Source organism: Ranitomeya imitator, chromosome 7 (genome assembly GCF_032444005.1).
Source record: "Ranitomeya imitator isolate aRanImi1 chromosome 7, aRanImi1.pri, whole genome shotgun sequence".
NCBI lineage: Eukaryota > Metazoa > Chordata > Amphibia > Anura > Dendrobatidae > Ranitomeya > Ranitomeya imitator.
Genome location: NC_091288.1, coordinates 122,103,959 through 122,116,255, shown reverse-complemented (window position 1 = coordinate 122,116,255; position 12,297 = coordinate 122,103,959). Strand labels below are relative to the sequence as shown.

General features: G+C 39.9%; 1 protein-coding gene across 1 annotated transcript in view; it reads right to left on the bottom strand.

Annotated features, from left to right (window-relative positions):
• Positions 1-12,297, bottom strand: part of COL3A1 (collagen type III alpha 1 chain) — a 335,593-nt gene that overhangs the window by 193,692 nt on the left and 129,604 nt on the right. The window contains exons 14-16 of the mRNA XM_069733786.1: positions 4,507-4,551; positions 4,289-4,342; positions 2,888-2,986 (exon numbers count right to left, since the gene is read on the bottom strand). Coding sequence (XP_069589887.1) covers positions 2,888-2,986; positions 4,289-4,342; positions 4,507-4,551 — 198 coding nt within the window. The remainder of the gene's footprint in view (positions 1-2,887; positions 2,987-4,288; positions 4,343-4,506; positions 4,552-12,297) is intronic.

Sequence of the window (12,297 nt, the reverse complement as noted above, 5' to 3'; positions counted from 1 at the left end):
TGATATCATGAGAAAATCAATGTTTTTTCCCGCTTTTAATTTAATTTGATTTAATGTCATGGCTGACTGATCTATATAATAGATAGATAGATAGATAGATAGATAGATAGATAGATAGATAGATAGATAGATAGATAGATAGATAGATAACAATTACAAAAAGAGTTAAGAGCAGCACAAAGAAAAAACAAAAACAAAATTAGGGTGCAGAGCCCCCCAAGCATGTGCCAAACCTTGTCATAAGAGTCCAAAAATCAGAGGCAGCACACCATTATTGATTGAAGTTTTAAAGGTTTTAATTTTTAATAGCCCATTGTGGCGATGTTTCGGCTCATGGAGAGCCTTTCTCAAGCGATAGATAGATAGATAGATAGATAGATAGATAGATAGATAGATAGATAGATAGATAGATAGATAGATAGATAGATAGATAGATAGAGCGAGCGAGCGAGCTCTGGCAAAAATTAACAGACCACTGCAACATTTTCAGTTTGTCTGATTTTTATCATTATACATAGTAACATAGTTAGTAAGGTTGAAGGAAGACTTTAAGGGTACCGTCACACAGTGAAATTTTGATCGCTACGACGGCACGATTCGTGACGTTCGAGCGATATATCTGTGACGCTCGAGCGATATCGCAATGTCTGACACGCTCCTGCGATCAGGGACCCTGCTGAGAATCGTACGTCGTAGCAGATCGTTTGAAACTTTCTTTCGTCGTCTAGTGTCCCGCTGTGGCGGCATGATTGCATGGTGTAACATATATCGTATACGATGTGCGCATAGTAACCAACGGCTTCTACATCGCACATACGTCATGAAATTATCGCTCCAGCGTCGTAGATTGCAAAGTGTGACAGCAGTCTACGACGCTGGAGCGATATTGTTACGACGCTGGAGCGTCACGGATCGTACCGTCGTAGCGATGAAAATTGCACTGTGTGACGGTACCCTAAGTCTATCTAGTTCAACCCATAGCCTAACCTAACATGCCTTAACATGTTGATCCAGAGGAAGGCAAAAAAAAACCCCATGTGGCAAATAGTAAAAATTCCTTCCCGACTCCACATGCGGCAATCAGACTAGTTCCCTGGATCAACGCCCTATCAAAGAATCTAGTATATATACCCTGCAACATTATACTTTTCCAGAAAGGTATCCAATCCCCTCTTAAATTTTAGTAGGGAATCACTCATTACAACATCATACAGCAGAGAGTTCCATAGTCTCACTGCTCTTCCAGTAGTAAGGTGTATTTTTGAGTAAAATGTAAATTGTTCTTTTATTCTATAAACTACTGACAACATGTGTCCGAAGTTCAAAGAAATACATTTTGTATTTATTTTCTGAAAATGAGAAATTGTCAAAATAACCAAAAAATGCATTGCTTGCAGACCTCAAATAATGCAAAAAAAGTTCATAATCATTTAGAAACAACAATACTAATGTTTTTAACTCAGGAAGAGTTTAGAAATCAATATTTTGTGGAATAACCATGAATTTTAATCACAGCTTTCATGCATCTTGGCATGATTTCCACCAGTCTTTCACACTGAATTTGGGTGACCTTATGCCACTCCTGGTACAAAAATTTAAGCCGTTCTTTGTTTGATGGATTGTGATTATCCATCTTCCTCTTGATTACATTCCAGAGGTTTTCAGTGGGCTTCAGGTCTGGAGATTGGGCTGCCCATGACAGGGATTTGATGTGGTGGTCCTTCATCCACACCTTGATTGATCTAGTTGTGTGGCATGGCTCATTGTCCTGCTGGAAAAACTAGTCCTCAGAGTTGGGGAACATTGTCTGCGCAGAAGGAGTCAACTGTTTTTTCAGGATAACCTTATATGTGGCTTGACTCATACGTGCTTCGCAAAGAACAAGCGGCCAAATTCCAGCCTTGCTGAAGCATCCCCAGATCATCACCGATCCTCCACCAAATTTCACAGTGGGTGCAAGACACTGTGGCTTGTACGCCTCTCCAGGTCTCCATCTAACCATTAGATGACTAGGTGAAAATCTGGGGATGCTTGAGAAAAGCAGAGAAATCTGCCGAAACGTTGCTGCTAATGGATCAGTAAAGCCAGAGTTTTTCACTTTGATTTTTGGAGTGCTGCCTGTTTTTTTCTGATTTTCTATTTTGGAAGTTTAAACAACATCACCTTTACAGGTTTTATTGCACACGTTTTTTTTTGGCAGTGCTGCCAAATTTTCTTTATCTATCTATCTATCTATCTATCTATCTATCTATCTATCTATCTATCTATCCGTCTGTCTGTCTATCTATCGATCTATGCAAACATTGAATATAAGAAATGTGAACTGCATTACTGCTATATAAAGTATACTTATAAAAATTAAGTTACTAGATGTATAATTTGGCCAATTCATGAGGGCCCATTAGGCGCAACAAGGTGTAACTTTTTTAATGGAACTATAATCTAATATTTATTAAACATGACACTCCTAGGCTAAAAGCCTACAGGTTTAAAAAGCAGGTAGGATCCAGCATTAATTAAAAAGAGCCTTAGGGTATGTTGTATTTTTCCGTGCAATTTTGCCATGAAAAAACTGGGCGTTTAACTCACCAGCAAGGTGAATGTGATTTCTGTAATTTCATGCACATACTGCTTGTTTTTGCTTTGAAGATTTGAAGCAGTTTCAAATTTGCAGCATATCAATTCTTTTGGCGTTTTTACAGCATTTTTAGAGGCAAAAGTTCACACATTTTATGTAGCATTTTTCCTGACAAAACTCCAGTATGTGCAGCACATTTTTCTGCTGCAAATACTGAATAGGTGTACACACCCATAGGGTGTGTACTAACCATCTCCATTAATATACTACTCTATCTGTACACACAGTTTATATAAAAACAATGCTTACCGAAGGACCAGTCAAACCAGCAGGACCTTGGGGACCTTGTTCCCCTCTAGACCCTGGAGACCCATCAGAACCACGAGAACCAGGAGATCCAACTTCACCCTGATGAGACAAACAGAAGTTAAATAACTACGATTTGCATGCACAATAACAATGGCCATACTATCTTCTCAATCACTGTCAAGGTCTTGTAAAAAATTACATAATTCATTATGTTTTCTTCTGGTAAACTCATATACTTAATAATGAAGAATAGTAATATAGCTTATATTATCTTACTATTAAGCTTTCCCACAAGTTCAGAGTATACTATCAGAAACCTCCAGGTACATACAGTAGATCTTGAGTACACTACAGGGCCTTATATATAAGCAGAAGGTCAAGGATAGTCCTTTGCTGGCATGTCAGTATACCATTTTTTTTCAACTGTATAGAAAAGTGTAGTCTCGTTTTTTGTCATTGCAGCGTATGGACAGAGAGGCACTCAGTATGCATTAAGTCTCTTGATATCTGTGGTATGTAAATGAGCTCAGGCTATGGGCCGGACACTAATCTGCATGAGACTTTGCCTCAAGAGATTATTTTAAATAAAAAGATGCGTTACCAGTGTGAGACGTGTAACTAACAGAACGGTAGAGCTGGACTTCATACAAACACACTAGCAGCTGCAGCTCTCACAGCTCTGCTACTAACCCTGTCTGCCTGTGTAATGGAAGAAGCTGCAGCACTGAGAAGAACCTGCAGATGTGTCAGGTATAATCACACACAGCCCCTGCAGTGAGATCAGGGGAGCAGAGAGCGACCAGTACACGTGGAAATGTAGGTCATAGGAAGCTGAATAAAATGATACTTTAACATCTGCGATCTGATGGCTTATTCCAGAAAAACATGGATTCTGTGGAAAAAAATATTGGATCACAGATATCAAAGTTTAATTTTATTAAGCGTCCTATGACCTACATGCCCATATAGATGGCTTAGAAGGCATGATCCTACTGACAGGTTCCCTCTAAGAAAATCAATATAACGAAGTCTGTGGACTCCAGCCACATCCACGCATATATGTGACTATGTGACAACTATTCCCTTAACTATGCACTATGACTCCAAAAGACTCCACATTTTAAACAAGACAGCAGGATGACATGGTTGGACACCTACTGATCATACATATACCATCTATAGGATAGCTGGTACATGTTATTTGTAGGATATGCCTTTCATTATATTTAAAACTCAATAGTAGAAATGGCTGTAAATATTGGAATTATTTTGAGAAAACAGAAGTTATATCTATATATAAGCGGCTGTTTTTACATGAAAGTTTTGATTATATGAAGTAATAATATGGTAAATGTGAATAAAGTTACTTGTTACTTCAATAACTAACATGTAGCTAAATACCTTAGGACCTGGACCACCAGGGAATCCAGCATTACCAGGGGGACCTGGAGGACCCTACAGGAAAGTATACAAAATATTACAAGACAGCGCATTAAATATAAACAAAAATATTTTATTAATTCAATATTGTAATATTTTACCAAGTCAATATTTATTAAATGTGATAAATGAAATAAAATCTATGAAATTAATATTAAAAAATCACATAATGCTCTTACTGACTGTCCAGAAGCTCCAGGACCTCCATCATTACCACGTGCACCCTAAAATGAAGAGAAAAACATTACCTGGTTTGTTGATTTATCTTCAGAGTAAGCAGCAAGAGAAAATAATGGGAAAAAAACATTGCATTAGCTGAAGGGGTGACACCATATCTTTTGCTGTTCCTGTCTCCTAAATTCATATGATCACTTCATAAAATAACAGGACAAGAGCCGTATTATTCATAAGGATGACAAGGCTGAAGCCTGGGGGCCCCACAAGGACTAGGGGTCCATCAGTTCTGTTTTCTCAGGATATTTTGCCTGCACTGTGCTCCAGTAGTTAGAGGCACTTTGTGCCGTAGCAATAGATGTACATACAGTATATATTGATCACCCAGTGATAGCTGTGATGCCATGCTGTCTCTGACTTATTAAACCTTTCTGAGCAAGGCAGCTTAGTTATGACAATTGCATATACTTGACCATTAAATAAAGTTACTTTTGTTCATTTTGTTAAGGAAGTTGGAGACTCGTGGGAAAATGGTAACATAGACTATACTTTATCAATATAGGTTCTGTAGAAGGACGTAGATCTGGGGATTTATTATGATGGAATATAGGCTGAACTGGATGGACAAATGTCTTTTTTCGGCCTTACTAACTATGTTACTATGTTCCTATGTATAATACCTAACAACGCTTTCACTGTTTCTTTTTGATTTCTTATTGTAGTTCAGTATTCTTATTTCTAATTTTCTATTTGTGCATAACTTACACATGTCCTCATAGGACATATACATTAGATTTTTATTTCACCTCTTATATTATTTTCTTTGTTTCATATTAACTAAGTTCGGCAAATAATTTGGGAGATCTCGAGGCTTTGGTAGCGGAGGAACACATTGATGTGGATGGTTTTGCTGAGACAAGGTTGGACTTTTCATATGATTGGGCTGGAAATATGGAGAAATATGGGAGAAGTATGTATGCATAATCAGGAGCGATGTGAAAGTGAGTGTGACAATAGGGGAAGAAGATTGTAGAGAAGGTTAGCAATTTCCCTTGGTGACGTGAGAGGATGTAATGTCCAAAAATGGAAACTAGCAAAATGATGCAGCAATTAGTAATATATTCACAGTAGATTGTAGTAATATATATGTTTGTTTAGTATATTTACTTGCTACTTACTACGATGACAGGCAAGGATTGATGGTGAACTTGTCTGTTGGGGAGAACTGCTGGTGTGGAAATATGCTGGATCTCGATGAGAGATTTAAAGATGGCTGGCTACAAACATAAAGGTTCAATGTGCTGGGAATATATTGGAACCACAGTGTATCGCAGGCAAAAAATGCCTACAAATTAGTGGTACTTATAGATTGATATATCTGCTTATAGTAAGCGGTTAATCTGGCGTTGGCTTGTGTGCTGTGTTGATGCTCTTAGTCTATCATTAAGTGATTGGCTGTATTAAGCCAAGTAAATATGGAGCTGACTTGGTATAGCTTCTAAATGGTATGAGGATAATACCGTCAGGGGATCCTATACTGGCGTCCCGTAATGTCGTATGTCTGAAAACCACTTACTTGAGTATTAGCGGTGGTGCTGGGAATTGTCTGGCGCTGTATAGTCAGGAGTATGTCTCTGCCACTTGTGGTTCCCCAGCACGAATAGCACGAAAAGCAATTTATTCTATATCAATAGTAATATAACGTGTGAGTCCACAGGAGTCATTTACATTTTGAAATGCCCCTGTGATATGATGTATGTTGGCTGCACTAAAGGTACCGTTACACTTAACAATTTACCAAAGATCACGACCAGCGATACAACCTGTAGGAAAGAGGGGTTTGGGTTCCTGCAGAACTGGGCCGACTTCTCAGTTGGCTACAGGCTCTACGCTAGGGACGGGCTGCACCTCAATGGGGAGGGTGCAGCTGTGCTGGGGGAGAGAATGGCTAGAAGGTTGGAGGAGTGTTTAACTAGGAATTGGGGGGGAGGGTATTCATTTTATAGGAGGGGAAGATAGTGCAGACAGAGACCTGGGCACAAATAAGGAAGTTGGGGGTGGTGGTGGCATGGGGGGTGGGGTCAGAATAGTTAATAATTTAAGAAATAGAAGTACAGAGAGGAACATAAAGTGCATGTATACTAATGCCAGAAGCCTCGCCAACAAAATGGACGAATTAGAACTAATGTTGTTGGAGCATAATTATGACATGGTGGGAATATCTGAAACGTGGCTGGATGAGAGCCATGACTGGGCTGTTAACTTGCAGGGCTATAGCCTGTTCAGAAATGACCGTACAGATAAGCGAGGGGGAGGGGTGTGTCTGTATGTAAAATCATCCTTAAAACCCATCCTGCGCGATAATATAGGTGAATTTAATGAAAATGTAGAATCCCTGTGGGTGGAGATAAGGGGAGGGGGAAAAAGTAATAAATTACTGATAGGGGTTTGTTATAAATCTCCAAAAATAATGGAAGCAATGGAGAATATCCTCGTAAAGCAAATAGATGAAGCTGCGACTCAAGGGGAAGTCATTATTATGGGGGACTTCAACTACCCTGAAATAGATTGGGGAACAGAAACCTGCAGTTCCAGCAAAGGTAATCGGTTTTTGACAATTATGAGAGACAATTACCTTTCACAACTGGTTCAGGACCCAACAAGAAGGGGGGCACTACTAGACCTAATATTAACCAACAGGCCAGACCGCATATCAAATATAAGGGTTGGGGGTCACTTGGGAAATAGCGATCACAAAATAATAAGTTTTCATGTATCCTTTAAAAAGATGTGTAGTAGAGGGGTTACAAGGACACTAAACTTCAGGAGGGCAAATTTCCAACGGATGAGAGAGGATCTTGGTGCAATTAACTGGGACGATATCCTGAGACACAAAAATACACAAAGAAAATGGGAGACGTTTATTAGCATCCTGGATAGGACCTGTGCATAGTATATACCGTATGGGAATAAACATACTAGAAATAGGAGGAAACCAATATGGCTAAATAGAGCTGTAAGGGGCGCAATAAGTGACAAAAAGAAAGCATTTAGAGAATTAAAGGAAGTAGGTAGTGAGGAGGCATTAAATAAATACAGAAAATTAAATAAATTCTGTAAAAAGCAAATCAAGGCAGCAAAGATTGATACAGAGAGACTCATTGCCAGAGAGAGTAAAAATAATCCTAAAATTTTCTTTAACTACATAAATAGTAAGAAACTAAAAAATGATAGTGTTGGCCCCCTTAAAAATAGTCTGGGTGAGATGGTGGATGAGGAAGAGGAAAAAGCCAATATACTAAATGACTTTTTTTCATCAGTATTTACACAAGAAAATCCCATGGCAGACAAAATGTCTAGTGATAAAAATTCCCAATTAAATGTCACCTGCTTAACCCAGCAGGAAGTGCGGCGGCGTCTAAAAATCACTAAAATTGACAAATCTCCGGGCCCGGATGGGATACACCCTCGAGTACTGCAGGAATTAAGTACAGTCATTGATAGACCATTATGTTTAATCTTTAAAGACTCCATAATAACAGGGTCTGTGCCACAGGACTGGCGTATAGCAAATGTGGTGCCAATATTCAAAAAGGGAACAAAAACTGAACTCGGAAATTATAGGCCAGTAAGCTTAACCTCTACTGTGGGTAAAATCCTGGAGGGCATTCTAAGGGACGCTATACTGGAGTATCTGAAGAGGAATAACCACATGACCCAGTATCAGCACGGGTTTACTAGGGATCGTTCATGTCAGACTAATTTGATCAGTTTCTATGAAGAGGTAAGTTCCGGATTGGACCAAGGGAACCCAGTGGATGTAGTGTATATGGACTTTTCAAAAGCTTTTGATACGGTGCCACACAAAAGGTTGATACATAAAATGAGAATAATGGGGATAGGCGAAAATATGTGCAAGTGGGTTGAGAGCTGGCTCAGGGATAGGAAACAAAGGGTGGTTATTAATGGAGCACACTCGGACTGGGTAGCGGTTAGCAGTGGGGTACCACAGGGGTCAGTATTGGGCCCTCTTCTTTTTAACATATTTATTAATGACCTTGTAGGGGGCATTCAGAGTAGAATTTCAATATTTGCAGATGACACTAAACTCTGCAGGGTAATCAATACAGAGGAGGACAATTTTATATTACAGGATGATTTATGTAAACTAGAAGCTTGGGCTGATAAATGGCAAATGAGCTTTAATGGGGATAAATGTAAGGTCATGCACTTGGGTAGAAGTAATAAGATGTATAATTATGTGCTTAATTCTAAAACTCTGGGCAAAACCGTCAATGAAAAAGACCTGGGTGTATGGGTGGATGACAAACTTAAATTCAGTGGCCAGTGTCAGGCAGCGGCTACAAAGGCAAATAAAAGTATGGGATGCATTAAAAGAGGCATAGATGCTCATGAGGAGAATATAATTTTACCTCTATACAAGTCACTAGTTCGACCACACTTAGAATACTGTGCACAGTTCTGGTCTCCGGTATTTAAGAAAGACATAGCTGAACTGGAGCGGGTGCAGAGAAGAGCGACCAAGGTTATTAGAGGACTGGGGGGTCTGCAATACCAAGATAGGTTATTACACTTGGGGCTATTTAGTTTGGAAAAACGAAGACTAAGGGATGATCTTATTTTAATGTATAAATATATGAGGGGACAGTACAAAGACCTTTCTGATGATCTTTTTAATCATAGACCTGAAACAGGGACAAGGGGGCATCCTCTGCGGTTGGAGGAAAAAAGGTTTAAGCATAATAACAGACGCGGATTCTTTACTGTAAGAGCAGTGAGACTATGGAACTCTCTGCCGTATGATGTTGTAATGAGTGATTCATTACTTAAATTTAAGAGGGGACTGGATACCTTTCTGGAAAAGTATAATGTTACAGGGTATATACACTAGATTCCTTGATAGGGCGTTGATCCAGGGAACTAGTCTGATTGCCGTATGTGGAGTCGGGAAGGAATTTTTTTCCCCAATGTGGAGCTTACTCTTTGCCACATGGGTTTTTTTTGCCTTCCTCTGGATCAACATGTTAGGGCATGTTAGGTTAGGCTATGGGTTGAACTAGATGGACATATAGTCTTCCTTCAACCTTAATAACTATGTAACCTGGCCGTGATCATTGGTAAGTCGTTGTGTGGTCGCTGGAGAGCTGTCACACAGACAGCTCTCCAGCGACCAACAATGCCGAAGTTCCCGGGTAACCAGGGTAAACATCGGGTTACTAAGCGCAGGGCCGTGCTTAGTAACCCGATGTTTACCCTGGTTACCATTGTAAAAGTAAAAAAAAAACACTACATACTTACATTCCTGTCGCGTCCCCAAGCGTCAGCTTCCCTGCACTGTGTAAGCGCCGGCCGGAAAGCAGAGCGGTGACGTCACCGCTGTGCTCTGCTTTACGGCCGGCCGGCGCTGACACTGGGGGACGCAGGGCAGCTGACACTGAGGGACGTGACAGGAATGTAAGTATGTAGTTTTTTTTTTACTTTTACAATGGTAACCAGGGTAAACATCGGGTTACTAAGCGCGGCCCTGCGCTTAGTAACCCGATGTTTACCCTGGTTACCAGTGAAGACTTCGCTGAATCGGTGTCACACACGCCGATTCAGCGATGTCAGCGGGTGATCCAGCGACAAAATAAAGTCCTGATCATTCCCCAGCGACCAACGATCTCCCAGCAAGGGCCTGATCGCTGGTCGCTGTCACGCACAACGATTTAATTAACGATATCGTTGCTACGTCACAAAAAGCAACGATATCGTTAACGATATGATTATGTGTGACGGTACCTTAAAAGGCGCCTGAAAGACCGCATCAAAGAACACATTGATAACATCAGCAAGGGATTTAAAGGACACCCGCTATCTAAACATTTTCGAGATAAACATAATAAATCATGTAAGGGTGTCGTTTTTCTGGGCATTCGGATGGTTAGAAAGAACCCTAGAGGAGGCGACTATCTTAAGGCCATGTCGAGGGTGGAATCCAAGAGGATATTCACCCTAAACACCCTAGCCCCGCATGGACTTAATCAAGAAATCGAATTGTACGCATTTTAAAACCACTTTATTTTCAATTTTGAGCCCCTTGTATGCCACCTTTCTGGCCCCCATTTTTAAGATACACTCATTTGCTGCTTCTCAATATTTATTCCTCTTGTGAGTATTAACTTTATTTTATCAAACTTTTTTTCAAAGAGGTAAGATATGTTCTGGTTTTCTGTTTTTTTTTGTTTTGTTTTGTTTTAAAGTAACTAAACAAATACATGGAAAGTGCAACTACATTTATAAACATTTAGGTGATGCATTTTTTAACACATGCATTTTTTCCGTGGGCACACTATTCCAAACAGCAAGTAAGCTCCATTACTGGCACCCCCCTAGAATGACCCAATTTTATATATACTACAGAAAACTTTATTAGTTTTTTTTCCATATACATTTTCCCCTCCCCCTTTTTTACCCTCATGTTTTTATTTTTATTTCTTTTTTTATTATTTTTAAATCTTATTTTCTTAATAAATGTATTTTTAATCTCATAATTTTATCTTCATAGTAAAGGTGATTTACTAATCTCAGTACTAACTACATCCACATGACACATTTTTTCCGGGGGATCTTTTAATTACACCTATGACTGGCACTGCATAGGTGCCCCCTACAAGGCAGACCACACCATTTAAAATAATCCAATCAACTGGATATCACAAACAAGCGTGCTATAATGCTTGTCCAGAAACCCTAGGGAAAGTACTTTTAGATCTAATGGATTAGATTGTCTGAGACTTGATTTAGGTGATGCACTCTACTGGCAAGCTGATATATAAGGGAGGCAGCAGCAGGCATGGACCTAGCCCTGATGAAGAGGGGAGTTACCCCTTGAAACGCGTAGGAAAGTGTCCAACCTGCGCACCTGTCCTTCCTTTACAGTGACGTCGCGTCAGCCCTGCCCCTCATCGCGTCCTCAGCATTTGCTTCTGGCCGGGGCACGGTAGGTGAAGGTGTCTCGTGCTCTCCCATATTCCCCTCTGGGGAACCACAAGTGGCAGAGACATACTCCTGACTATATAGCGCCAGACAATTCCCAGCACTGCCGCTAATACTCAAGTAAGTGGTTTTCAGACATACGACATTACGGACGCCAGTATAGGATCCCCTGACGGTATTATCCTCATACCATTTAGAAGCTATACCAAGTTGGCTCCATAGATACCTGGCTTAATACAGCCAATCACTTAATGATAGACTAAGAGCATCAACACAGCACACAAGCCAATGCCAGATTAACCGCTTACTATCAGCAGATATATCAATCAGTAAGTACCATTAATTCATAGGTATTTTTGCCTGCAATACACTGTGGTTCTAATATATTCCCAGCACATTGAACCTTTATGTTTGTAGCCAGCCATCTTTAAATCTCTCATCGAGATCCAGCATATTTCCACACCAGCAGTTCTCCCCAACAGACAAGTTCACCATCAATCCTTGCCTGTCATCGTAGTAAGTAGCAAGTAAATATACTAAACAAACACATATATTACTACAATCTACTGTGAATATATTACTAATTGTTGCATCATTTTACTAGTTTCCATTTTTGGACATTACATCCTCTCACGTCACCAAGGGAAATTGCTAGCCTTCTCTACTACAAGAGTAAGTACACTCTACTTTTTTGTCCTTTTAGACCAATTGGTACAACAGTGGCGCGGTGAATATTATTTTATTTTATTTTCCTCTCGATTTAATACTCTAACAGGGTCAGACACAGCACATATTAT